The sequence below is a fragment of the Drosophila simulans genome, chromosome 3R, assembly GCF_016746395.2.
Source record: "Drosophila simulans strain w501 chromosome 3R, Prin_Dsim_3.1, whole genome shotgun sequence".
Lineage (NCBI taxonomy): Eukaryota > Metazoa > Arthropoda > Insecta > Diptera > Drosophilidae > Drosophila > Drosophila simulans.
In genome coordinates this window covers 17392539-17419702 of record NC_052523.2, presented here as the reverse complement: position 1 = coordinate 17419702, position 27164 = coordinate 17392539, and the positions used below count along the sequence as shown (strand labels likewise).

The 27164-nt window shown below is 44.3% G+C and overlaps 8 protein-coding genes and 2 non-coding genes across 13 annotated transcripts; 2 read left to right on the top strand and 8 right to left on the bottom strand.

Moving 5' to 3' along the window:
- Positions 1–478: 478 nt before the first annotated feature.
- Positions 479–2376, bottom strand: LOC6728915 (putative odorant receptor 85e). Its single transcript, XM_002104207.3, has 3 exons — positions 1314–2376; positions 619–1159; positions 479–553 (listed from the first exon to the last, which is right to left on the bottom strand). The coding sequence occupies exons 1-3, from the start codon at positions 2099–2101 to the stop codon at positions 479–481; spliced, it is 1404 nt and encodes a 467-aa protein (XP_002104243.1). The 5' UTR covers positions 2102–2376.
- Positions 2377–8536: 6160 nt separating this feature from the next.
- Positions 8537–8629, bottom strand: Trnay-gua. Its single transcript has 2 exons — positions 8593–8629; positions 8537–8572 (listed from the first exon to the last, which is right to left on the bottom strand). It is a non-coding gene; the product is annotated as a tRNA-Tyr (tRNA).
- A 273-nt stretch (positions 8630–8902) lies between these two features.
- Trnay-gua lies at positions 8903–8995 on the bottom strand. The gene is made up of 2 exons: positions 8959–8995; positions 8903–8938 (listed from the first exon to the last, which is right to left on the bottom strand). It is a non-coding gene; the product is annotated as a tRNA-Tyr (tRNA).
- A 711-nt stretch (positions 8996–9706) lies between these two features.
- On the bottom strand, positions 9707–11935 carry LOC6728912 (probable cytochrome P450 313b1). Its single transcript, XM_016177199.3, has 7 exons — positions 11790–11935; positions 11412–11690; positions 10967–11356; positions 10843–10912; positions 10664–10790; positions 10429–10608; positions 9707–10375 (listed from the first exon to the last, which is right to left on the bottom strand). The coding sequence occupies exons 2-7, from the start codon at positions 11563–11565 to the stop codon at positions 9788–9790; spliced, it is 1509 nt and encodes a 502-aa protein (XP_016035601.1). The 5' UTR covers positions 11566–11690; positions 11790–11935; the 3' UTR covers positions 9707–9787.
- A 1487-nt stretch (positions 11936–13422) lies between these two features.
- Positions 13423–17086, bottom strand: LOC6728911 (dual specificity mitogen-activated protein kinase kinase 4). The gene is made up of 5 exons (XM_002104205.4): positions 16744–17086; positions 15741–16582; positions 15542–15682; positions 15190–15275; positions 13423–15124 (listed from the first exon to the last, which is right to left on the bottom strand). The coding sequence occupies exons 1-5, from the start codon at positions 16772–16774 to the stop codon at positions 14950–14952; spliced, it is 1275 nt and encodes a 424-aa protein (XP_002104241.1). The 5' UTR covers positions 16775–17086; the 3' UTR covers positions 13423–14949.
- A 199-nt stretch (positions 17087–17285) lies between these two features.
- LOC6728910 (28 kDa ribonucleoprotein, chloroplastic) lies at positions 17286–17749 on the top strand. Its single transcript, XM_002104204.4, has one exon. The coding sequence runs from the start codon at positions 17379–17381 to the stop codon at positions 17652–17654; it is 276 nt and encodes a 91-aa protein (XP_002104240.1). The 5' UTR covers positions 17286–17378; the 3' UTR covers positions 17655–17749.
- On the bottom strand, positions 17651–19219 carry LOC6728909 (dihydroorotate dehydrogenase (quinone), mitochondrial). Its single transcript, XM_002104203.2, has 2 exons — positions 18990–19219; positions 17651–18935 (listed from the first exon to the last, which is right to left on the bottom strand). Exons 1-2 carry the CDS (start codon positions 19035–19037, stop codon positions 17766–17768), a joined length of 1218 nt encoding a protein of 405 aa, XP_002104239.2. The 5' UTR covers positions 19038–19219; the 3' UTR covers positions 17651–17765.
- Positions 19220–19259: 40 nt separating this feature from the next.
- LOC6728908 (protein SYS1 homolog) lies at positions 19260–20140 on the top strand. The gene is made up of 3 exons (XM_002104202.4): positions 19260–19552; positions 19626–19747; positions 19817–20140. Exons 1-3 carry the CDS (start codon positions 19388–19390, stop codon positions 20010–20012), a joined length of 483 nt encoding a protein of 160 aa, XP_002104238.1. The 5' UTR covers positions 19260–19387; the 3' UTR covers positions 20013–20140.
- Positions 20068–20965, bottom strand: LOC6728907. 3 transcript variants are annotated; one of them, XM_016177198.2, is made up of 2 exons: positions 20863–20965; positions 20068–20409 (listed from the first exon to the last, which is right to left on the bottom strand). In XM_016177198.2, exon 2 carries the CDS (start codon positions 20381–20383, stop codon positions 20144–20146), a length of 240 nt encoding a protein of 79 aa, XP_016035600.1. In that variant the 5' UTR covers positions 20384–20409; positions 20863–20965; the 3' UTR covers positions 20068–20143. The 3 variants fall into 3 exon arrangements, with proteins under 3 accessions (XP_016035600.1, XP_016035599.1, XP_039151426.1); XM_016177197.3 differs by lacking the exon at positions 20863–20965 and adding an exon at positions 20739–20795; XM_039295492.1 differs by lacking the exon at positions 20863–20965 and adding an exon at positions 20657–20672.
- Positions 20966–21210: 245 nt separating this feature from the next.
- Positions 21211–27141, bottom strand: LOC6728906 (ATP-dependent RNA helicase bel). 2 transcript variants are annotated; one of them, XM_016177195.3, is made up of 4 exons: positions 26259–27141; positions 24305–24677; positions 22261–24126; positions 21211–22189 (listed from the first exon to the last, which is right to left on the bottom strand). In XM_016177195.3, exons 1-4 carry the CDS (start codon positions 26301–26303, stop codon positions 22068–22070), a joined length of 2406 nt encoding a protein of 801 aa, XP_016035597.1. In that variant the 5' UTR covers positions 26304–27141; the 3' UTR covers positions 21211–22067. The 2 variants fall into 2 exon arrangements, with proteins under 2 accessions (XP_016035597.1, XP_016035598.1); XM_016177196.3 differs by having other exon boundaries at positions 22270–24126.
- Positions 27142–27164: the final 23 nt, after the last annotated feature.

The window sequence follows — 27164 nt, the reverse complement described above, 5'->3', positions numbered from 1 at the left end:
TCAAAGAGAATATTTTGGGGGCCTTTTAGCATTCTGTCTTGTAATACTGGTAATGCTATAGAAAAGCATTGAAAAGCTATTAGTGCTCAAATTAAACGGCCAAAACTAATAAGAATGCATGAATAAATGTTAGATATTACTTTAAATGGTACAAATTGTAGTAGAATAAGCCCAAGTACACCTTCATTTCATCTAAAGAGCATCTAATTATCGCCCTGAAAATTGCTTAAATTTTCAAAACGTGGACTCTGGCCCGAAAATCGTTGGAGAAGGAGCTGTTTATCAGTGACAAGCCAAAGGCAAAAGAGACATGGGACTTAGTGCCGCTTTTCGCGGCGGTTCCTTGCCACCAAATGTGAGTGGCACCCACGTCTGCTTGTGCTGCAAAATGTTAAGCAAACATCGGTACGCGGAAACGCAAATATTATTTGCATTTTACTCGACTTGTTTTTAATGTGCTAAATAAATATCAACCAGTTTAGAGGTCCGATTCCGTCTTCTTGGCAGCCAACTTTTGCAGCAAAGTCAAGAAGCTGAACGCCTGAGTTATAACCTGAAAATCAAAGTGTCTTTATAACTTAAATGGTTAGTTTTTGTGAGAAGCGAGTCTTTTCTTACCGATCTCAGACGATTCACATCCATCACATAAAACTTGCCGGCAGTCACGTGGACTGCACGTCGACTATTGACCAGGAAGATGAGGATGTCCTGGCGGATGAAGTGGGCGTGCTTCCACCACGCCCCCCTCCAGAAGGCGTCGCCAGATCGAATGCTATGCCGACTGAGGAGTTCGCCGCAATAGGTGAACATCAGGAGCTCGAAGATGGTCAGTCCCAAGTACTGCAGCTGGTTGACAATCCGCAGGACCTCTCGAGTACCCGAAACGCCCACAAAGACCAGCAGGCAAAGCTGGAAGGTGATCTGCAGTGACTTGACCAGACAATATGGACTGAATAGGTTCTCCAACTCCTGCGAGCAGTGCAGGATGAAGCGATGCAGGCGAACGCATTCCACCAAGGCGTTGTGAAATGCATTTCCTTGGTCAGCACATTTTCGTCCTGCCGACAATCTCAGCAGATCCGTCGGATGCTCCTGCAGCACAACGTACTGATTTAATTCCCTGTTGGAGTCCCGCAACAGCAACTCCTCTTGCAGCAAACTAAAATAAAAAGGCACTTGTATTAACTAATTAAAACTTAAAAGCTAAAAAACAAAGAATAAAAGTTGAATTGATTTAAAGTTGTAACACGAAAACAAAATAAGTTGCAAAAACAGAAAGTTTTGAATTGAATTGCTGTGGAACAGATACCAACCTCAGGCCATTTACAGACTCCCCGCCCAGCAGCTTGGTATGGGCATCCAGGTTCTTTAGGCTGCAGTAGAGCACATCGAACTGTCCCAGGAGCAGCAGGCTCAGGGTGACAAACAGTGATCCCCCGAATCCAAAGGTCATGCCCACGAGGATCTGGCCGAAAAGTTGTGTAGCATACACCGCCGTATATGTGATGGGACCCAGGGCGTCGAAGGGATACCAACATTGGAGCGGCAGCATCCGGATGCCCAGCATCAGTGGCGAAACGCCCCAGGAAATCACGCCCAACAGGCAGGACATTATCCACACCACCGTGAAGTTTCTGGACATCCTAAAGGCCGCATGGCTACTCACAAAGGTCACCCCGGCCAGCGAATGATGGCGATACTCCCGGTTCATGTGCTCCATGTAGGCCAAAAGGCGCCGGGAACGCAGGCACCAGTAGATGGTGCCGTAGCCCGTGAAAAAGTATATTATGGTCATGGTGAGGGCATCCGTTATGTCCTGCAGCTCCCCCGTCGGCAGGACATCCAGTGTGGTTTTCGTGAACAGGACACCCAAATGCAGCGAGGTGAAAATCACCATGGAACAATAGACTTTGGCCAGCACTTGACCAATCATTTCCAGCCGCTTTGGCCACCATTTGGGTAACCGCGGCGATGGCTTCGTGCCCATCGCCAACTGGAGTCCCATTAGCAGGCGGAAGAGATTCGATTCCCTAGCCGGATCCAGGCTAATATCATACCTGATGTCCGCATCGACGTTGCCGTGGAACTGAAGACTGGCCATCGACTGGATTTCGGCTGTCTAATCGAACTGCTTATGGACTCCTCGAGTCTTTTGGGGCTCCTATTTAAAGGACCCTGAATTTATGCATTAATGAGTTTTTAAAAGTTTTACCCCGCCGAGTAGGAAAAGGTGTCTGGCTGGGCGTGGCTCATAATTAACCGACTAAATGCCTAATTGCTTCGGAAAGGCAAAGTTGGCGAATATTTCGAAATATATAGCTCAATTTGATCACGAAGTGGTATTATAAATTATAATTTACAATGGGTTCAAGGATATACCAGAAATCGATGTTTCATCTTTGTTTATAAAGATGTCTAGATGGGAATTGCTAATAAATAATAAGTTTAATTAACAGAAAAATAAATTTAAAATTGTTCTTTGCAGAACTGAAGTTTAAACGCATTATGATACAAAAACATCAGTACTAACATTCATTTTTTAATAACTCCCGCGCAATGTGCGTCATTTCACTCATTTTCCTAATAGATGCCAAGCTGGATTAGCCATTTAATACCAATACTAACCCCTTTGTACATTGTTTCAACCATAAATGAAAAACTGAAACCACAGGCAATTTGACTGGCATACATATGCGTTGTTATTTCCATTGAGCTATCCTTTCCTACGCATTTTTTGCATTGCAGACATGCGGAATTGCGGATAACGTCAAACTTGACCTTCGTGACAGAAATGTCCTTAAATATAATTGCAGCGCAATTTGCATTTATTGAATATGAACGTGAAAATCCATATAGTTGGCATTACGAACGCCTAATTGCCACCAGACCTTCGTGGCATGCCACTTTCCGCATTCGAGAATCGACATTGGGGAATCGAGAAAGGAAACGGGTGAAATGGCTCATAGAAAATGCTAATTGCCAAGTGAACTTTGCACACCTTGCAGGTGGCAAAAAGCAAACCATATGCTAGCGTGTCGTGATCATGTAAATTAGTTCTGCCGTCGAGCCATTTAATTAGCCCCCAGCGACACGCAATTAATTCAACAAAATATTTAGCGAGCGGTTAAGGTTGAAGTTGACAAGTGTATTTGGCAGCTTTTGACCGACCATTTCCCAACCTCCATGCTCCATGCTCCATGCCCCTGATTCATGGCCAATACAAATGCGAACTAATTTAATTCCCTGCGGGCTCCTGTTTTTATTTCCACAAAATTGTTACACACTGTTGGCATAATGGTTGGTGGTTTTGCAGGCCTGCGGGTTTTGCTTTATGTCTGAGTTATCTCTGCTCCTTGGCAGCTACTTGGCCAAATGGTTGTCGGGCGGGCTGTAAATGGCGAAACTTTAGAGCTCCTGCGTCCTGCGGCCAATGCGTTTTATGTGTGAGTCGATTTCATTATATATGCACCTTTTCTTCTTTATTTTCCAACCTGTCAGCGTGTTCTCACGCATGTAGGAGAGTTGTGTTTCGAGTGAGTTTCACCTGCTGTGATTTATTCAATCAACCTGGGCGACATCCTCGAGCTTTTGAGCTGCCTTTATTATTTAGACATCTTTGTTGTCTCTGGCGATGCGCCTTATGCGAGTTTAATGCCACTCGTAGGGCTTCGCAAACTTGGCTGCCACATTTAATCTGCATAATTTTTATGAAAATTACAATGGAAAACTCGGTACGAGGACGACGAATAAGATAGAATTTTACTCATAGCAAAAGAGAATTACTTTTAAGATGTTCAACAATCTTCGTGGCGCTTTAATTGCCGTCACACGCGGCGTATGCTTAATAAAAATGGCGTATGCTTAATAAAAATGTTCATCTCTGCTTTTAAAGCTTTATATGTGTATAGCAATTGCTTAAATGTTTTTATAAATATTTATTGAATTTTTAATTTCGGTATTTATTCAACCTATTTATTTAACTGCTTACATTTCACTCTAAATATAAAACAAACAGCCGTTTACCCAAATGTGTTTGTGTTTTAAAACCAATACATAATCTGTGCTCAAAAAAAAAAGCACTTGTAAGAAAATAAATCAACTTTTGAATATCAACGATTCATATCGGATTTTTTATATGCATTTGTGTCAAAAATTGATTGAAATAGTTGGCAGCAAATCTCTTTCCGTTTTTTAAGCCTTCCTTTTTTGCACACATACCCAATTTGAAATTCGTTTATTTTGTTCATTTCATATGCCCGTAATCCAGTGATAAAATACAATTAACAAAAAAAGGATCCACTCATTTCGCTGTTTTTGGAGGCACCTGGCGGTATGCACAGTTTTTAATTAAATGTCGCATCGTACATATATGAAAATAAAATATATTCCCCGCCACCTGAAAAAATATTTTTAGAGCTTTGTGCCAACTGCCCCGCCGCCCAACCCACATCCCCTGGATTGCGGATTCCAGATTCCGAGGATCTGGCTGCAATTCCATTGTGCAGCAAACTTTTTAATTAATTGTGCTGGCCAATTTTTCGGCGGGGGCCAAAAGCTGTAATTGCAATTGAGTGTTGCACAGAGCAGATGACCGGATAGCAGAGTGGACCACATGGACATCGCTAATTTGCTGCCAGCAGACGAGCGCGAGGGAATGCGCGGAAGGAGCGGAAGGCGCGGAACCGGCGGGTCAATCAGTTGGCCATTTGGATGGGTGGCCACTCGCCCAGTTGGCCAGGTACTAAAGGTTCTCCAGTCACGCGCTCCGCTCGCCTCATGTTTGCTAATTTATGCGGCACTGCAGCCGCAGGGCAACAGTCAACAGCGAGCGGTAAAAGTTTCCCAACTGGCGCGGAACAAGAAGAAATGGTTAATCCGCGGCAAGCCGGTGCTTAGGATACCCTTTCCCGAGATATAAGCACTGCATATGACACTTTGTGCCCAAGGTTTCCTACAGTTTCATCTGTTATCTTAAACATTTACTAGCCAAATTCACCATGAGGTTAACTTATGATTAAGAAACTAATATATAGAACTATAAGAACCACTTTAGTTCAACAGGTTTTTGTGTGGCTGAAACGTTGGACCTTTAGGTAGGGAATAAAAGAGCGACACTGATGGCAATGCGGAAAATGAAATGGAAATGAGAAGTGGAAAATGGGAAATGGGTAACAGGAACAGGATCGGAAAAGGTCTGGCTGCTGGCAACGCCTGTCATTGTTTTTGCTACTCTTGTTCGCGTTTCAAACTTTGCTCCCGCCCCCCCGATACTCCCGCCCACATTCATTACACATTGATGGCCAAGAGGTCCGACCGAAACACCCAACCCACCCAATCCTGGCCAGGAACTACGCCCACTCCTCATCCGCTTTACAGTCGAATGTTGCCTTTTATTTCCTTCGGCCGCTGCACAAAACAATTTGTCAAACAACAAGCGAAAAACTTTCTTCACTCCGGGGAGGTTAAGGTTCAACACATTTCCACTTTTATGAGCGCCAGTTAACCCCACACAGCACGAACCATTTTGAATTGATAGAAAAACTTTTAGTTGCACTCCAGCCGGTTTCCATAATTCATTTCATTTGCATTCGGTACAACTTATGGCTAGAATTTGCGTAAAACCATACATTTGAAGACTACATACCGTTTAAATATTTAGAAAATTTCAAAAAAAAACTGAGACAGCAAATGTTCATATGTTTGTATAACAATTTGTAAAATATTTTGAATATATAAGTTTATTTCATGCCTTGGCCATCAACGGGTTAAGAAGCTTTGAGAAGTCTGTTTCCAGAGGTGAGCCGGCAATTCACCAGATTCCTTAAACTTTTGGTTAAGTTGGCAACTGATACGATGAACACAAACTGCCGGAGTCCAAATGCTCAACTCGAATAGCTGACATCCCTGGGAGGCCTGACTTAGAATTCGCCCAGTTTGTTAGGTCGTTTTGTTCGCCAATTTCGTGCTGGCTGGCAAAAAAGAAAGTTTCTAATGCAATTTTGTTAAATATTTTTGCACTGATTTCGTTTGGCACCCCCACCTCCGCCCGCCCCTCTGCAAATAGTTAGGCCCCGCCCCAAAGAGCAATCAAAATGTCCCAACTATAAGCTGTGTTGGCGGCAGGCTCTACTTTTATTTTGAGGCAAGTGAAAACTAAACTTTTCGACCTGCCAAATTGAGTTTGCAAGTTGCAAACTGTCTCAACTGGCAGGCCACACATATGAGGCTAATTCAATTTGAGGTAAGTGCTGGCACTTTCCCCTTTACACCGCCCCCTCCCACCCAAGGCCATCGGAACTACAATAACAATTAGCATTAACACATTGATGAGGTGCCACCCCAACTCCCCCCTTGCGGTTTGTTAGCCTAGTCAATGTGGCCGGGATTTGCTTTGGCGCGTGTCTCGTAAACGAGAGTAAACTTAATTACAGCCAGGATCTGCAGCAGCAGCGGCAGCTGCTTGTTAATGCGGTTTTTTGGGGGGAATACCCACCCACATAAAGCTCCCCATTCTGGCCTACATACATAGGTATGTGTTTGGTTTATTAGTTACGCCTGCCGGCGCGTTCACAAATGTCTTACTGTAATTAACGCCCACGGCCAGGCAAACAAAAGCCGTCTAAACACACGCGACTAGAAGGCGCTGCATTAACAGAACTCAGCCAAGTGTTACCTGCTTTCAACGGTTCAACGGAAATCGGGCCTAAATTCTCTGCAAGTGTCAAAGGGGAATTACAATTAATTGTGTATGACTAAAACGTTAAATACACACAAACTAAGCCGAAGTTTTTTCGAATGCAAATAAACATAAGGTTTCGAATTAAACTTTTTTAAACTAATAAAATTTCTTATTTAATATGACAAAATCAGCGACAAGTATAAATAAATGTTATTCACAGGAAATTGTAAAAATATATTGCGAGAAATATTCACTTTTACAACACTGCTTAGCAATTTCATAGAATTCGGCTAATTGGACAAAACCAACGAGATCTAAAAGTAAAAAGTAAAAACTATTCGCAGTCACTCACTGGCTCTTTCCAGCTAATCAGGCTTTGGTGGAATAAGAAATCGTATTTCCGAATAAATCGCCATCCAATTAGAGCACGGAACATGTGCTCATTAAAATCTGATTTCGTATGCAGGCGAACAAAGCCGCCAGTCTGCAAATGAAAGAATCATGTGACGTGGAAAGCGGAGACCTTGACTGCAGTTAGCTGGCCAACAGGTGACCAGGTGACCAGGCAAATGGAACAGCAGACAGCCAAGCTGTGGCCAGTCTAGGTATTCGGGCACCTGCCTGCCCTAATATTCAATTAATCACATTATGCAGGCTGTCGACTCGGATTAGCAAAAACGCTGGCCATGTCCCGAGTGTAACGCAGTAATCAACCGAATCCGTAACCGAATCCGAATCCAAATCCGAGTCCAAAGTCCCGGCTTGTTATACAAATAACTGGTGGGCAGTCAATTACGGCGACTGGCCAAGGAAATCCAACTAAATATTTTATTATGAGCCAGCGTTTGTCTTGATTATGCGCCAAGTTGCTGGAGGGGAGCGCAACTAATTGAAAACTTGCAAAAGTTTTTCTCATTAATAATAAGCCAGACCGACCGGAGCCACTGGCGACTATTTGCTTACGGCGCGGAGCGGCTCCTCGCCTTCGTCCTTGCCCCATCCAGTCATTTTGATTTGTTGTAAATGATTTAATTACTTATTGCAAGGCGCTGCGAAAGCTATTATTAAGTTGGATGCCCGCCAGGCCGCACTAAACACGCGTATTAGATTAATGTTGTGATTACACAGTCATGCCCATCGGCAGATACTTTTCCAAATGGCAAGTGGGTGTGATCTGAAAAACACAATTTTCCTTTCTTAAGTGTTGCAAAGCATTGAGTTTTCTGATCGCAAATATTGCCTCTGAATAAGTGAAACATTGCTTAGCCAAAATTAAACTATAAATTTATATCTAATGAACATCAATTTCCAGATTCTAGTCGTCTTTAGTAATAGACTCCTATTATTTTGCCCATCGGTGTCTCGCACACCGCACTCCATCTCTCGCTGTATTTTGAAGCGTTAACGAGTCGCAATCGCTTATTGCATACTTTTCAGCTTCCGTCGAGGGGCTGCCCCCTCCTCATTCCGTATTCCGCAGGATTCACGTTGGCAAGGACGCAGCTCCTGCTATTGAATTATGCATATTTCGTTGCAGGCAGTGGAGCTTGAAGTGAAATGGTGGCTGGAGGCAGGCTGCCCAGACAGCAATCTATTCGTTTGTCGTGAGTCGGTGGTAGTGAGGGGAAACGTTAGCGGCGGGATGGGCGGCAAATAGAATTATTACCTCGGCAAAGTGTTGATAAATTGTATTTGCAACAAGTCAATGATTAAGTAATTTAATACGACAACAACTACGAACTCAGTTGACCAGCAGCTTATATTTCCATTCGACTTTCGCACCAGACTTTCATGATGGTAACTTTCACTTTTAAAACGTGCCTAAATTCAATAAAAAAAATATTACTGAACAAAAAATCCTTCGAGCCGGATTTGAACCAGCGACCTATGGATTTCTATTGCTTGTTTGCCAACTACAGTCCACCGCTCTACCAACTGAGCTATCGAAGGTCGGTGAGGGGCGTCGAGTTGGGGGGATTCATTTGCTTTCGCACTCATACTCATTCGAAAAAATTTTGTGGTCAGCTAAATTCGGTTATCAGCTCCACAAATCTGGTTGGTTGTTGTTGGTGGGGCATTTGCTTTTTGAAATAATGAGACGCACCTATTATTAAATCAGTTGCTAACATAAATTTAAAACATATTTTATTTCGTTTAATAGTATGCCTTCTCGTTTTTAAAGTAATTACTAAATAAAAAATAATAAATAAAAATAACAAAAAATCCTTCGAGCCGGATTTGAACCAGCGACCTATGGATTTCTATTGCTTGTTTTCCAACTACAGTCCACCGCTCTACCAACTGAGCTATCGAAGGTTGGAAACTCGGGTGGCCAATGTAAGTTTTGTATATATGTGCGAGCGAGAGCAATGTCTGAAGAAACCACTTCGATCTCAACTTATGACGTAATATCTTGATAAGCAACAAGTTTATAAATAAAGCGCACCACAGCGGGGAATAAATTTTATGGGATCAGTGGATTACTTTTTCTTTGTGTAATTTGATGTCTTTCTAAAAAAAATGCTTTTTAAAGCGTTTAAAACCCGTTTTCATAAATTTTTTGCTACACATTTTAGAAAGATGGTATATTTCTGACTTGCTTTAACACTTTTTAAAGCTTTGAATGATATTTTATCTCTTAATAAAACCAACAAACGCCAGCAATTACCTTAAAGGGGTATTTCTTCATAAAGAAACGTGATAGTTTTTCAATTGAGTAATGAAAAGCGATGAATTGGCAGGTCGGCTCCACCACCCACAGAATCACCTCCTCAATTTCATTGGGTGCAAGAACTTTGACCAGCCCTCAACTGCGAGAGATAGCCCACTTGCAGCAACCGGTCTTCGAAGGAATTTAATCAATTATGTTCCGCACACGCAACGTGTGCTGCAAAGTTGTGGGTGAGCTGGAACAAGTGCAAACTGAAATCCATTATAGCCATTTGCAAGCTGGCAATTTGCGCAAGGGAAGGGGGCTGGTCATCGTTAACGAGGTCAACAGCAAAAGATGAAACAAACTCAATTTCCTACGATGGGAAAATGCAACAAAAATGGCACTTTTAATTGAAAAATTACACCAGCCAGTTGTGGGGCATACGACCCTTTCAGTTATCTCCGCTCCACGCGGCACAGCGGGTAATCCTTAAGCTTCAGGGAGATATTACCCTTGACCAGTAGCTCCTCCAAGCGGGCCTCCGTGCTGATTCGATAGCTGCGAAAGATCCTGGCCAGCAGCAATTTCATCAGCATTTGGGCATATCGATAGCCGATGCACATGCGCAATCCCTTGGTGAAGGGAACGAAGGCGAAGGCGTGCCTCTGAGGCGAATCCGTTCCGAAATGCGCCTCCGGATTGTAGGTACGCGAAAGTGGTCCCCACACCCGCTCATCCCGCTGCATGTTGTAGATATCGATGCCGATCTGGGTGCCACGCGGAATGAGGAATTCCCCGTCGTCGCGCTTCAGCTGGATGTCCTGATCCGCTGAACGCAGCACCATGGGCACTGGAGCAAACAGCCGCATGGCCTCGTTGATCACCATTTCGGTGTACTCCAGTCGCTGGAGCTGCTCCAAGGATATGTCGCCAGTTGGCGACAGCTCTGTGACCAGTTCCTGGTGCAGCTTCTCTTGGTAGCAGGGATGCATCGCCAGGCAGAGGATGGTAAAGTACAAGGCCGTCGATGTGGTCTCGAAAGTCTGTGAAATGAGTCATCATGGTACATAATCTTCACTGGATCTTTGGAACCTACCGCTGCAATGGTCACATTCGCCTCATCCCTCACATCCTGCCAACTCAGCTGACCGCGCTCCACATGCTCACGCACCTGCTCAATGAAAATGGCTTTGGACTTGCCCCTCATCTCCAGCTCGGATCGCTGCTGCTCCGGATTGGCATTGGCGGCCATCACCGAGACTATGGGTTCGAGAAGCTGCCGGAGCTCAGCATGTTTAGTGAGTGCAACTTTGATCGGATGAGTAGCTTACCTGTTCTATAAACCCAAAAAGTATGCCGACGACCTTTTGCTGCAGGCGGAAAAGTCCGGAACGACGATATATTAAGTCCGGATAAAGCCAGGGGGATAGCATTCGTTTTACACACACTTCCGTCAAGCTAAAGGAAAATGTTACTAACCATTATGAAATGACTAAACATTTGAACTAACCCATTATAAGCTTTAAATATGGCCATAGATCCGTCGTGCTGAAAGTTCATTTTCTTGCCCATCGTTGTCTCTGCAAGTAATTCCCATGAAATATAGGTGATTGAGGACCCAGGTAAATACCTACGGCAAGCTGCTTCCAAAACGATTTTCTTGAGGATTTGGTAGATTTCCAGCCGCTTACCGTGCTGCACACCCTCGAGCTCCAGCTTCTGCAGAAGCACCTCCGCTTCGGCATTGAAAATGGGCAGGAAGTTGCTGAGAATCTGGCGACCAAAGGCGGGATTAATGAGGCGACGATGTTTGTGCCAACGTGGCGAACTGGACGTAAACAGTCCGTCCCCAATGGCCGAGCTCATGAATCGATAGAAATCGCCCTTATTGGTGCAGTGCGTCGAGTTGAATATCTGCTCCACGCTGTGCGGATCGTTGATGTAGAGGAAACAACTGGTGCCCATCCAGGAGATGAAAGGCGCTTTAAACTGTCGCGACAGACCATCCATGTACTGCAAAAAGGCTGTTAAGAATGCCCAGTTAACGAAAGCCCTGCGCAAATCCTGTCCAGCTCTTACTCTCCGGGTTCATCATTTGTAAGCCCATGCCTATTAGGGGCCAGCCAATGGGTCCGCGCAACTGCCATGCGACTTTATAATACCTTCGCCGGCTCCACAGGAAGTACATCCAAGCCAATAGCAGCCAGCCGCTTAAAATGATGCAGGCCAGCATGTCGATGAACCTGGGCGACTGGCGGACGACCCACGTATCCGTACTCCAAAATTTAATTGCTCCAGGCACAACGTTCGACGACAGACTGAGCTACCGATTCCGAGCGTTAAGATCCATTCAGGTTTCTATATGCACACGATTGTCAATTAATATGCAAAATAGAAGAAAAAAAAAACGTAAGCCATACTAATTGACAGATTTTATGGAATTATCGGAGAACCCACCTTAAAAAACAACCTTTTCGATTGGCTTTTCGAACTCAACTCATCTGCTTTTCCTGCTCGCCGCCTCGTATTCTGCCAAAAGTCGGTCAGAAAAGGGGGTTTGTACCTGTGTACACACCTATATGTTTGTCTAGCTGCGGATTACGCATTTGCGGCTTTAATAACTCACTTTCCATGCTCGCCGTGTTGTGGGCCGATTCTCGTTTGGGTGGCGATTTTCATTCAAGTCGCGTGCCCTTCAAAATTATGCCAGCCAATAATATTGTGCATTGGATAAAAGATAAAAAGATACTCAGATACTCTTACCGGCAAAAAAAAGGTTTAAAGAAAGACAAGAATAAGCGTAAATAAAATATGTTTTTGGGATTTGAGAAATATTTTTACCATTATTAATTAGTCTTAAAATTAATGAATCAAACTTAAAAAAAAGTAAAACAACCATAAACAAAAACCTATTTTATTATACAAAATAAAAGAAAATTAAATCCATATCAATTCAAGAATTCGTCACTAAAATCCTACTCGTTGAATTTGTGACGAATTCCACCCACAAATGCGTCAGTTAAGTGACCGTCTGTGGCCATAAGTTCCCCACTTACACAGCCATTACGCATTAATTGAGTTTTTGAAATATAATTTTTATTCGCTATTAATATTTTTACAAATTGTTTTATTTGTGGTGTTTTGCCTTTTCAATTTTGTTCAACAGTTCTATGCTATTTATCTGCGTGTGTATTTGCCATGACATTGAGTAGCTCCCTTTCGGTATTTGGTTATCCTTGTGTAGTTATAGTTCTGGCCGACTTGACGGGATTATTCATATAGACTGGTATTCAGTATTGGTATTCAGTAAAACTTAGTGCGCTAAGTGTTGAGTGAGCGGCTCCCGATTCCGCAATGGGTTTCGTTTAGGATCTGGATCCGAAAATTGGGATCCCACAATGTTCCGAAAGTTACATATATATGTAAGCTAGGTTTAAAAGATTGCAAATATTAATATTGTTGTGGACGTTGCGTTTCCAGTTTTGTCATTGGTTAGATTTAGTTTCGAGCATATTTTTTATAGCAATTTAATTTTATTCAAAGGCCTTGGATGATTGGAAGCCAATTATTGGGGTTTTTGGTGTTGAATTTCTCTTGGGAATTTATGCGGCGATTGACAGACATAAGTACCTCATTTGACTTGCAACTAGTTCATAGATTAGTGTATAAATATTCGCCAGTCATATGTCCTTAGTATATCTACCATATATACACACAATCCATATGTCCTTGCCGTTTTAGTTTTGCTTACTTTACAAATAAATTATACTCCATTTATTGTCAAAAATATTGACGACTCGCGATTGCATTATTCCTGGCATTACACATGACTTGTATAATATGATTATTAGGTTTATCCCTAGTCTTATCAAAAGTGATCATCTGCCCAAGTACTTAGGTAATTGTTTTCAACTATACCACCTCGTGATTAGGTGTGATTAAATTCAACATTGCGGTCAGTTAGTTTTCATTAGCCACCGTATATCCTTTTTGTATATCCTTTTTGTCTGCAACTGCAATAGAAACGATTTCATCGGAGATGTAAGATGAGTTTTTCGCATGGAATGTTAATTAACTTTTGCTCAAGATGCACGCTTCAATAATTTAATATTTATTTAATATTATTACTTGACAAGTCTAGCTGCAAATTCTGGGATGTTTGTGGGCTTAATAAAAATATACAATTTCATATTTTCATGTGTATATATGTATATCCGCTCTAAATGCTGCATGCTTTAGGATTTTATTTCGCAAACAAAAATTAAAAAAAAAATAAAATAAAAGAGAAATGCTGCAGGCTCTTGTTGCTTTTCTTACGCTATAATATGCAACCCGTGCAAATATATATTATGCATGTATATATATGTATACAAAATAAACTTTGCTTTCACATTGACGCTTGCATAAAAATGTTAATCAAAAAACATTGGTTTCACTTCTATTTTTCTTCGTGTTTTTCCATTTTTTTTTGCTATTTTGAGACGGGGACTTAGACGGTGCAATTGTTTGGCTGTGAATATTTTTGGGCGGGAATGGCATGGTATAAATATGCGGTACGTCTATATAAGCTGGGTTTAAAAGCTAGGCTAAGGATTATAAATGGCTTATGAGTTTTGATTAAATTTAAATTGTAGTTCTCTTGGTGAGTGTTTATCATTTCGGTTTATACTTAGGCACAATACATTTATTTTGTTTTATTTGTAGTTTTCACATGACTTGTGTTTTTTTAGCTGTAACTTTTTGCTAAATATTTTTGCTTCGCTTACAACTAATTTCTACGCATAAAAACGTGTGTGTGTGTGTGTGTGGTGTGGATGTGTCGGTGTTATGGCTAATTATTTCATATATTATGGGATTAGCTTTGCATTTATCTGCAATAATTTCTACTACAATTTAAACATCTCAGCCGCTTGGCAATTATTTAAAGCTTTTCACAATCATTTTCATATATGCAAATTAAAAAAATATAATAGGATTACAAATTCTGTTCAATAAATAATGTATAATTGTTTTTGTTGAACTATTTATTCACGCATATTAACGCGTATTGGTGTTTCTGTTAGTTGTTTGCATGGGTAGTTAACTCTCGTTTTCACGAAGCTTTTTTTACAAATATTGCTTAAGTTTCGCATGTGGTTGCTTATTAACGCAAAATGCATTTCCAATTGGTCTGGTATCATTATTTATGATAGATAAATCAACCGGATTATAAAATGCTCGCTTGATTGAGGCTAAATAGGCTTTTGGCTGGGAGTCCGAAGCTGGTCAAGTCATTGGCCAATATATTCGCCTGTAACCCGCCGCTCGCCTTTTGTAAACACAAATTTATTTTCAACACAAAACTTAACGCACACAACTGCGAATACAAAAGTTATTGAATTACAATAGGCTTTAGGGACTTTAAACTATACACACATTTTGCTTACTATCAGCTTACACACTTTTCGCTTAGTTTTGTTTTTCTGTTTAACAAAATATGCGCTAGGTTTTCTACGAATGCTACAAAGTAGACAACAATTAAAACTTTTTATCTGCTTTCCTTCTGTTTAGTTATGCATGTTGTTGTGTTCCTCTTGAATCTTAGTTAATTTATGACTTGCATCTTCGCTTAGGGTGATTAACTCTCCGCCTGCTGGTTGGCCGTAAACTGCGTAATGCCGTCTTTCTCCATCGACTCCAGTATATCGGCCACATACACGGCAACATCAGTGTGGCTCGTCTCACCACGACGTATGAAGGGCATCTCCAGCAGACGACTATACTTGGGCCGATCGCTCTCCTTTTTAATGAGGCTAAAACGATAATTATGCCTTATTAGTTACTATTATTATGTTGTCTAGGCTTTCCCAGTGCTTACCAAGTGTTGACAAAATCCACAAACTCTTTGGAGAACTCCATGCCGTTATAGGATGTCAAAAGTCGCGGCGGTTCGCCTTGCACAACCTTAAAAATGTTTAACATTATAAAAAAAAAGTCATTAGCCTAACAAAACAAGCTTCAGATATTATGATAATTTACTATATGAAAGTTACAAAATACGATAAGACCAGCAGCAAATAAAATGAGTCATTAGTCAATGCTTTATCTCTATAAGATTATTCCTAATGACGATAGGGAACAAGACATGAACGTTATTTGTATCGCATTGTGAAAGAATGATTCACACATTTCATTAGAAAAACTATCCTATTAAAATGTTATATGTTTACCTGACACAACTGCTCGAAAACAGAGTCCCATTTACGATAGGGGAAATTACCAGTCGCCACCTCCATCAAAGTGATGCCCAATGACCAAACATCGCTTCGTACATCGTAGCCCTTGGCACGCTCTGGATCAATGCGCTCCGGCTGCACAAAAGCATACAATTGTGGTTAAAATGTTGTGGAATCAAATGAGTATCATTACCGCCATGTAGGGCCTGCAGCCCGCATCCTTGGTCTTGGCAATAGAGTCGACCAGCTGACCCGAAATACCAAAATCACACAGCTTTATGTCTCCGCGACGGTGCAACAGAATATTGCTCGGTTTCACATCCCGATGGATAATCTTTAGCTCCTCCTTCAAATAGTTCAGCGCATTGACCGTGGCCACTGTTATCTTAGCCAGTATGGACTCTGGAATGTGGCGCTGCTGCTTTTCGTAGATGTACTTGTAAAACTTGTCCAACGAGGTGTCCATCAGCTCCATACAAATCCAGCAGTCTCCCTCCTTAAACAGCGCCCCATAGAACTGAACAATGTAGATGCACTCGTTGGACTTCATGACCACCTCGAGATCCATGAGCAGCTGCTTCTGTTCCTTCTCGTCTACGGTGGATCGAATGCGCTTGACGGCCATCACCTTGTCCAGTTTCTTAAAGATCATCTTGTTGACTGCCCCAAATGCACCGCGTCCAATTTCGCCCTCATCCTCGAGATCGTCTGAAGTAAATGTGTGTGTATTGGCAGCGCCCTCACCAAACTGTAGCTTGCCACAGGCCTGCTGGCGAATTCGCTCCCGGTGACGATCGGCAGCGCTGCTGCTCGATGCTGCCGGTACCGGTGGCACTTGACTGCTGGCCACCGGCGGGGTTTGCTGTGGCTGCTGGGCGCCAAAACAGCGGGTCACATGGTTATGCTGTGAAGAGGAACTTGAGCCCGAGGATGTGGATCCCGAAGAAGTGGACGACGTGGACGAGGGCGGATGGCGTATGCTAAGATTATTCAGGCTTAGCTGATCCGGGGGATTGCGGGAGCGACTGGATCCGGCTGGAATGTGTGGGAAATGGAAGAATTTAGGAGGCTTCATAGATGGCTTATCGCCGCTGCACCCGATTCCCAAACTATGCGTCACCCAGCGAGTATGTGTACCTCCTCGCCTGCATGTGTGTGACCTGCGTGGGCGGTTCGAGACCAAAGGGGTAACTCACTTGCAAACAAATTTTTCGGTCGCTCGGCCATTGTGTGCGGTGGCTGAAAGTATCGATGTGCCTTTGTGTGGCTGTCCTAAGGATGTTTTGTCCGTTTTCTGCAGGCGCCGCGCCCCGAATACAACACGTCGACTTTATGCTCCTTTGGCCCTCCGATCGCCTGGTTACTGGGCCGCCTTTGATGGGCTCTTCGCCGTTTGCAACGCAACTACTTTTTCAGCAATCGAGCGCACTGATATGCACTTTTTCCGCAATTTCGCTAAACATTTACATAAATAGCAACCAAAACTTAAAAGAGCTAGAGATGAAACATTGATTATTTGCGGCCAATCGATAGCCATCGATAGTCTGCGCACTAACTAGCGATAGGCAGCCCTGCAAGGTTAAAAAATTGTTAGGTGGGTAATAAAAATAGTATAAAACTGTCACTTTATCATAATTATTTATTTAATAACGTGGGTTTCGAGTTTCTTTTATCACAAATTAATTCAACTTTTGTAAAAGTTTCTACTATTTAAAAAATTCCATATCCTCAATAAGTGACGTCGACGCCTACGTAAAGCGATCTGCGCCACCTTAAAATCAGTGCACATTCGCCAGCGATTTGAAACCAGAAAATTAAGATCTACATAATCATGTCCAGCGGTTTTGTGCGTAGCAGCTACAAATTGTTCGTCGGCAACCTGCCGTGGACGATAGGCAGCAAGGAGCTGCGGACCTACTTCTCCAAGTACGGGCACGTGGCCAACGCGGAGGTGGTCTTCGACCGGCAACTGGGCCTGTCCAAGCACTATGGCTTTGTGGTGTTCAGCCAGCGGGATGCCTTTAACAGCGCCAGCAACCAGAACACCCACTTCCTAGATGGACGAGTGCTCACAGTGCAGCGGGCGAATGAAAGTCCTCAAAGTTAATCAATGAAGAATTTAATGATTTATTGGTTAGACCAAAAGAAAAAGCATGAGAAATGTTATAGTTTTACACAAATGAATGCAGCACTTGCTTCAAATCGTGGCATCTTTGAATCATTTGGGCAAGTAGAACTTGCTGTTGGTGCCCACCACGTCCGCAACATTAGTGTGACCCAGCCGTGTGATCAGCGCCGACAACTCCGCCTTAATGTCTTCCACAAGGGCGGGTCCCTCGTACACTAAAGCCGTGTAGATCTGAACGTAGGAAGCCCCAGCTTCGATCTTTTCGTATGCATCATAGCCAGAAGCCACTCCGCCGACGCCTATGATGGGAATCTTTCCATCGGTGAGCTGGTACATCTGGGCGATCATCTCTGTGGAGCGGGCCTTGAGTGGAGGACCACTCAATCCGCCAGTTTCATCGGCCAGCTTTTTGTTTTCGAGGTTTTCCCGCGACACCGTGGTATTGGAAACGATTAGGCCATCCACGCGGCTCTTCTTGCGCTTGATAACCCACACGATGTCCTTCATGTCGTCCAACGATAGATCCGGCGAGAGTTTCAAGAGTATGGGCACATTTTTGTTCTTATCTAGGGAGGATTTCGTGTCGTTGACCTGTTCCAGTAGCTCTCTTAGCTTCTCCTTGCTCTGCATATCGCGCAGGCCCTTGGTGTTCGGACTGCTCACATTAATGACCAGGTAGTCCGCTACGGGCCCGAAAACCCGGACACCCTGTACATAATCCGCTATCGGGCTCATGGTGGTCTTGTTCCGGCCCAGATTCACGCCCACAACTCCATTGAAGTTCTCCTTTTTGCGGAGCAGGCGCAGCCGTTGGAGCACCGCCTGATGACCATCGCTATTAAATCCGTACCGATTAATGATAGCCTTGTCATCGGTCAACCGGAATACCCTCGGCTTGGGATTGCCCTCCTGGGCCGCCGGGGTAACTGTGCCCACCTCTATAAATCCGAATCCTAGATCCTGCAGCCCGTCCACCGCCTCCGCGTTCTTATCGAATCCCGCTGCAATGCCAATAGGATTGCTAAGCATCCGCCCAAAGAACGGCGTGTGCAAGTTCTGGTCATCATGGTACTGTGAAACCGGGCACAAGCGGTACTTGCACGCCAGCACGGCCAGTTGATGGCTGGCTTCCGCCGGAAGAAGTCGCACCGCTGGCATCACGAAGGTCCGGAACAACTGGTCCTGGTTCTTGTATGCCGTAATGCCCGCCACCAAGGCAGCTCCTCCGACTGTAACGATTCCCAGCGACCGCAGACGACCCTGTGGGCGGAATCATTCTGTAATCCGGTCCCGTTTAAGCCGTACTTTACTCACAACTCTCCGCGTGGCGTTTTTGGCATTCTTTAAGTGATCCTGATCCATGACGACTATCGCCGGATATCGATTGTACCCGATAGAGTATTAAAAGTATAATATGTAAAAAAGTATATGCATGTACTAGAGTTTTAACGAAAATTCAATTTGGGAGTAAGTCTGGCCATTTTGAAGGAAAATTCATGCGATATACAGTTACTACGGAACATACGATTTCACGCATCAATAAAATTCTTTTTCTTTCTGTGTAGCAAATGAACCCCTTCCATTCGACGACCATGCCGAAGACAATCGATAGTCCTCCAGTGTCATCTCTAATGGTTGAGTCAGTTTGTTATGGCCAGCTGAAATTTGGAAATTTCGTTCTCTAAACGCTGATTTGGCAACCCGGGGCAACCATGAAGGGCGGCACCTTTCGCAACACGCAGTGGGATCCCACGCTGCTGTCCTCGCAGATTGTGTCCATGCAGTTCTGCGTGTACTTCACACTTGGCCTACTCGTCTTCGTGGCCAACAAGTTGTCCGGGGACAACTATAGTCTGGATCACTTGTTCGAATACCATGTATGCCATATGCTATATACCACCATATATCATGTAAACCCCTTCCCTTACTTTGATTTTATGTTGCCTAAAGGAGATCCACATCTACGACATGGGCGGCCGCCTGGTGATCTGCGCCTTTGTTTTAAATGCGTTCTTAGCCTCCCTGGCACTGTGGTGCATTGTTAGAAGAGCCAAGCTCTGTCTGGACTTTAGGTGGGCATCATAGCTTAAGCATGGAATTAATCATTTGCTTTCACAACTCACGCTTCTCTTTCACGCCAGTTGCACCTTCCACGTGCTGCATTTGCTCATCTGCTGGTGGTACAACCGCTCCTTTCCCGCGAACGCATCGTGGTGGCTGCTGAACGTCATCACCGGCACAATAATGTGCATAGGCGGCGAGTTTCTCTGCCTGCAGACCGAGATGAAGGAGATCCCAGTGGGCTATGCGGCCCTCAATCAAAAGTCGGACGTCTGACTCGAAGCCACCAACTTGTGATGCCTGCTACCCCAACCAAGCCACCCAAAGCAGCTTCTGTGTACATGTAATTTATTGTTAAACTAGCATAAGATTACATAGCATATAAATACTATATTGTACTTCTACTCTCAATGTAATATCTGGTAGACGAAGGGCGGCCTCTGCCGAAGTTTAAGTTCCTCAGGTACTGCTGCCGGCGGCAGGGAGTACTTTATTCCAGATCCACCACTGTAGTTGTTCGATATCATAGACCACAGTGACTCCTCGCGCGGCACAAACATCCAGTAGCTGAAGGCCAGCATAAAAGTAGCGATCAGCGATGCCAGTAGAAGCAACATCCAGCACAGACCATGATGTGGCTTCTGCATCCTCGTCGTGTTTATATGTTGGCAGTCTGAAATTGACAGCTGAGAACCGCGAATACAACTGGGAGTGCACTGAAAATTTCCGACGGACTGCCGAAAATAATAATAAAACGGGGAGTGGCCTAGTCAAGAGCCCACGCTGTTTATTATTGCAAAATCCAGCGATCAAGAAGCGGAGAGCTTTGCTCTGCAAGCAAATTTATCTGGCAAACAAACAAACGACAAATCGACAAGCTCCCCTCTTTAGAAAACATCAGAGCAAACTAATCAACTTGCCCTATCTAATCTAATTAGCAAACGGGTAGGCATCGCCACGATCGTCACATCCTCGGCGCGATTTGATGCATTTTCCACTTACATTCTCGCTCCCCACGTTTTGAACATTCAATTATACTGATTGCTTAAATGTGCATAATTGAAGCTTTGCCGCTGGGAAACCGGCGACAAAGCTCTCATCTGAGAAGCTTCCAAAGGTTACTAACCTATCCTATGGATATTCCACTTTTTAATTATTATGCCAATATAACCAGCAGATCTCGTCGCGGTTCGAAATCACCGAAACCGAAACGTATTGGTTCGAAAAACATACTGAACAAAAAAAAAAAGAACAGGCAACTAACTTGCCAATTCTTATCAATAGAGCTAACTCAAAATGTGATATCAGTAAGTAAATAAATCTTAATCGAACAAATTTATGAAAAGATAATAGGGCGTCCAAGGAATTAGTTATAAACGTTGGTGCTTTACAACGTTATCTGACACAATCTGCCAATCCCAAAAAAAATCACCTGTTACACCAAATGCAGAAAAAATTAAAACAACGTTACGAGTTCTTTTTCTCATTTGCTAAATTATTAAGTTTTAGTTTAGCAAACTTGTTTTTTTTTTGTTTTAATTACTTGTTTGTGTTGGTTTCTTGTTTCATATAGTACATTATATCTCGATCTATATATTTAATAATATATATACCATTACTATTTTTATGTTTTCTTCGTTTAAAATCATCAATTGAAGTTCAAGGATTTGCGCTTTCATCGTTTCGATCCGACATCGACAATATTTATGTCTAGATATATATATATATATATATACGAATATATATATATACTTATGTATATTAAGACTTCCAAGAAAAATGATGTGTGAGAATTGTAACTTATGGACAAAAATTCAAAAATTGTATCATTTGCTTAAATATTCTTAATATTTGTGGTTGTTTAGCATATTTTAAATATGTATGTGTTTGCTTGCATATCCTTCAACTACGCGCATCGAATCCATAAAATATAATGATGGGTGAGATGAAAATGGAGGGCGGCTTGGGCTTTTTGGGCTGGCTATACATGAATGTAATATACTTTCGCGATGGACTTGCACAGTTTATTATTAACGCTTGCTCCTGGTTTCTGAGGTTGTGAGAGAGGAGTGAATTGCTAAACGAGGGTGGGGTGGAGGGTGCATCTGTGTATCTTTTCTGTATTTTCGTGATTTGTGTTGCGCTGCGCACAGACAGTTTCTCTTTCACATTTGCTGTTCCTATATAGTATACGTGTGTGCACATGTATATATATGGTTGTTATCGACTTTGTTTTACTCCGTTTGGTTAGTTGCGAAAGTGGCTACGATGCGACTGCTGATGCTGCTGCTGCTGCTGGCCCAGGTCCTTTGCCTGAAGCTGAGGCCTTGCTCATTGAGCCCACCAGTCGGGTGCGTTCGAAGAGTGCGAGGCACTGCCGCCGCCGTAGGAGCCGCCATAGGAGCCACCACCGGCGCCGCCGCCATAGTATCCACCGCCGCCGGAATTGCCGCCTGTAAAGGAAATCCACTGTTAAGTATCTGCCTTCAACCTGGTTACTGCTGATGGATGAAGCCACACTCACCAAACTTACCGTACGAGTTTCCATTGCTGCGGTAGCTGCCGCCGCCGCCTCCTGATCCAGAGCCACCGCTGCGTGGTGGTGGTCCACTGCGTCCGCCACCGCCTCCGCCAGAGCTTTGACGGTAATCCCTGGAGCCGAAGCCGCCACCATAACGTCCACCACCGCCTCGTCCAGCCCGCTTGGCTCCGCCATGGCCGCGATCCGAGCTCATGTCCTCCATGAAACTGGGGATCTCCTGCTTCGTTTCGATCAGCAGCTCCAAGAGATCGGAGCAAATGTTGCGGTTCTTTTCGTTGAAAAAGGAGGTGGCCACACCGAGATTACCCATACGTCCGGTACGTCCGATACGGTGGACATACTCCTCCACATCCGAGGGCAGGTCAAAGTTGATAACGTGCTTCACGTGCGGAATGTCCAAGCCACGAGCGGCCACAGCTGTAGCCACCAGGATGGGGCAGTCGCCCGAGCGGAAGCAGCGCAGTGCCTCCTCACGCTCCTTCTGCGTGCGATCACCGTGGATGCTGGTCACGGGATGATTGCACTGGTACAGGAACTCCTCCAGCGAGTCTGCACCCTTCTTAGTCTCCACAAAGATCAGCGTTAGGCTGTCTTTGGTGTATTCGGGGCCATCGCGGATAGACGAGAGCAGATCCAGCAGATACGAGCGCTTGTCGGGTTCGTAGACCCACAGGATGGTCTGCGTAATGTTCTCAGATGTGGAGCCCACACGACCAACGGCCAAGAAAATGTAGTTGCTGAGGAAATCGCTGGCCAGCTCCTGGATCTGCTTGGGGAATGTGGCCGAGAACATAAGCGTCTGGCGCTGTCCGGTTGGCGGCATGTTCAGCTGCTCGACGATGCGACGAATCTGCGGCTCGAAACCCATGTCCAACATACGATCAGCCTCATCCAGTACAAGGAATCGAATGTTCTCCAGTCCCACCTTTCCGCGTGTGATCATATCCTCCAGGCGACCGGGTGTGGCCACAATCAGGTGGCAACCGCGGTCCAGCTCGCGCATCTGCTCGCTGGTATTGTTGCCGCCGTACAGCACTGCCGGGCGCATCCGCGAGCGATAGGCGAACTTCTTGGCCTCCTCAAAGATCTGGGTGGCCAGTTCACGGGTCGGCGCCAGCACCAGACCCAACGGATACTGCTTGCGCCGGCTGTACTGCCGGGTGCTTTGCGGCGGGGGCACATGCCCCAGCTCGTACATCTGGTTGAGAATCGGTACCAGGAAGGCGGCCGTCTTGCCGGATCCGGTCTGGGCGCAGGCCATTAGATCCCGGCCATTGATAATGATCGGAATGGCGTGCTTTTGCACCGGTGTCGGTTTGTCATAACGTGCTAGGGCCACGTTGTTGCGGATAATCTCCGTCAGCTGCACATCATCGAACGATGTGATGTTCGGGGGCACATTCTGGCCCGTCGCCTCCACGGGTATATCCTCGTATTTGTCAAAATTGATTCCCGTATTGCCCACGCCGAACAGCTCCACCTCCAGGCGCTCGTCTCGGGCGCCCAGCTTTGTGTAGTCGACGTTTGAGCCGCCGCCCTCCTTCCAGCGGCTGTTGTAACCGCCGCCTCCGCGCTCGCCGCGATTGTTGTAGCTTCTGTTGCCGCCGGTAGATTGTCCGCCCTCGCCGCCATCGAATCCAGCAGGACGTTCTGGCTCCTGCCAACGATCGTTGCGCGGCTGCTGCTGCTGCTGTGCCTGGCCATCCTCGGCAGTCTGCTCGTTGAGGTTGCTACCACTTCCGCCGCCGCCGCCGCGGTACGATGGGCCGCGTCCAAATCCTCGACCTCCTCCTCCGCCTCCGCCGCTGCGATTCCAGTCACCGCCGCGACGCGAATCGAATTCACCACCTGCAAAAGTAATAACATTTTCTCTAATGAGCTTTATAATAATTAGGGCATATTGGAGGACCAAGTATAAGTCGTACGCTATTACGATCTTAAGGATCATTACATTATGGAGCTTTAAAAATTAATTAAAAGTCCTTGTTGATAGTTAATAGACCACCTGTTAGCTAAGAGTACCCACCGTTGTAGTTGTCCTCGAAGCGTCCACCGCCTCCACGACGTCCTCCGCCGCCGCTTCCGTAACCGTAGTCGCCGCTCTGGCGATTGAAGCCGCGACCACCACCGCCGCCGCCTCTGCGGTATTCGCCTCCGCCTCCGCGCGACTGTTGCGGGTCCCTAGTCTCCTGGCGCGGATTCCCGGATCTGGAGTCGAAGCCCTGGCCCTGGCCCTGTCCTTGGCCCTGGCTCTCTGCTTCCGCTGCGTTGTTATTGCCACCACCACCACGAAGATGCGGGGGCACATACACACCACCGGTGACCGAGTTAGTGGAAGTCTTGCTTGTTATGGGGCCGCTGTAGTCAGCAGAGCCGCCATTCAAGTCCAGACCAGCAACCTGCAAGTGGAAAAGATTAAATGGTTAGTCTTGTTCAAAGGAAGTAGTGGTTTCCGATTATTCAATCATAGGTTTTGTTCTATTTTTTGTATATAGCATACATATGAACTCGTTTTGATTATGAATCATTACTTTTCTTTGTTACATAGAAAGTATATTGGAACACAGTGCATTCAATGATAAGAACTATACCAGCAATGCAAAACTAAGCTATACAAATAATCTTTGCTCCACTTATACAAATGATTTGTATTACATGGCTAATTAACATATGTTGCCTGCAAGTTAAGTTAGCCGGCACCTGTTCAAGTTTCAAGTTCATTCATCGCCAGGGGAAATCTTCTCCAGAACTGCCAAAATGAATTCGTTACCGCTTAGCAACATGTGCTATTTACCGCTCTTCCTCTTAGCAACGCAACGTGTATATATACATAGATACATATGTATGTACGTGCAAATCTCTGGAATATATACAAAGATAGAGAGAGGCGCAACTAGTTTAAAGCTTCGAATTTAGTGCTCTCCCTGTAAGCGTCTCTCTCGCACTCGCAGGCAAGCCATTACACAAAGAGAGTTCGCCTGGCCACCCAACAAAACCAACACGTGAACGAGCCACCCACACATGGGAAAATAAATCGCACCGTAGTGGCAAAAACACTAAGCCCGGTTGTGGAACCCAAGTGGAGAGAATGTGGATCGAAGTAGGAGAACTCTTCTAAGAACTATTTTAAATGTATGAAATGATTAATTCCGTATGGCTTGTAATATTCACTATTTTGCGTTCTTCTTCTTTTATATCAATTAACAAAGGCAGCTAAATATGTAATTCACACATTTTGTGGGGCTGAACGGCTAGATCGTTGCCCTCAAATTTGCTTCTAGAAAATGCTCTAATTTTAAATACGGGGATCCCCACAATTTAATTTTATTGTGTTTTGCATAAATGGTGATGCATTTGAGGCATACCGAAATAGGTATTTAAAGTTTGAAACTACTTTGAGGACCCAACAAAGGCTTGTTAAACTAGTCTATGTAGATTACACGCTTTCCATTTCTTCCATTTTTATTTTTGCCAAATCACCCTTGAAATTAATCACCAGATCGCTTACTCCTGGCAACCCTGTTTACAACAGCTTCCACATGTGTGCGCAAGCGAGAGAGAGCGAGAGTGTGACACACACACACGGCCAACCTTAGAACAGCGGCACTGCTCGCACACACGACACACTCAACGTGAGAGGCCGAATGGAAACTTTCATATGTATATAATATACACGTCAAATTGGAGGCAAGCGAGCAAAAATTATACAAAAGAAATTACAAATTGGAATGACGAAGAGGAGCCCAGTCGCACACACACACGCACACATATGCAAGCCATTGACACCGACACGATTCACCGTTGTAAAACGAGCGATAGAGACATTAGTGTGTTATGAAATCAATAAATTTCTAGGCGAACTTTTTCAAATAGCCGCATGAGCATCACGAACACACACACACAGCCACCGCATACACATGCGGGTTCCATTCTTATATACATGGTAAATGGTATTTTCAGCAGTTAAAAACGCTACTTACTTGCTGCTCTAGACCTGTGCCATTTTGGTTAATAGCATTACTCATATTATCCTCCAATCAGATGCTTTTTTTTTCTTGCTTTCCGTTTAGGAAAATTTTGCAATGGTTACGCTTTGACTTTTTTTTGAATGCACACTTGCAATTTGCGACAAAAAAATGTATACGATCGTTGTGTTGGTGTTGCACTTTGTGTCTATACGTTTTTCCTTAGTTTTTCCGACAAAAACTTCTTACGTTCCACAAGCTACTGCGTTCTCGTGTGAAATTTCAGGGGTCTGTACTTTTTGTTCGGTTCTTTTCGTTCCTCGCACACAATTCCCTTTGTTCGGCTTGAAACTGAGACGTTTCCGTATCGGATTTGGCTGGCCTGCTTGTGCCAACAATTACAATTACAAGCGCTATGGGCTTGGAAAATGCTGCTTCTCCGACGAGTTCACGTTTTTTTCCGCTTTCAGACGCGTGTCTAAAAAATCAGGGCTGCTTTAGCACGTATATCGATGAGGAATCGATAGATGCGGTCGGTGGAGGTAGAGCAGAGACTCCAACCTAGGCTCTCGGCGGCGGTTAGTAGCGGAGACTCCGTCAAGGGCGTTGCCAGATCTTGATGTTCGTCTCGCGGTCTATAAAATTCAAATTGAATTTTATTTACTTTTGCTTTCTCGGCGCGTCGATGTCTTCTAGGCTGTTGTTGTTTTGAATGGAAGAGAAATGAGGCTGGGCAGTTAAATTTTGTTTCATAAAGGCCAAAAAAGTTTGTGTTAATGTTTGGGGATAGTTGTTTATAAGGCGTCAGCCGCTGTACCCCATTTCGTTTTTTGAAGCAAAAGTCAAAGAAATTCAAATTAAATTTGATAAATTAAATAGGACACTTCCATTCTCAATTTCCCTCCAAGTCTGCAAAAGAAA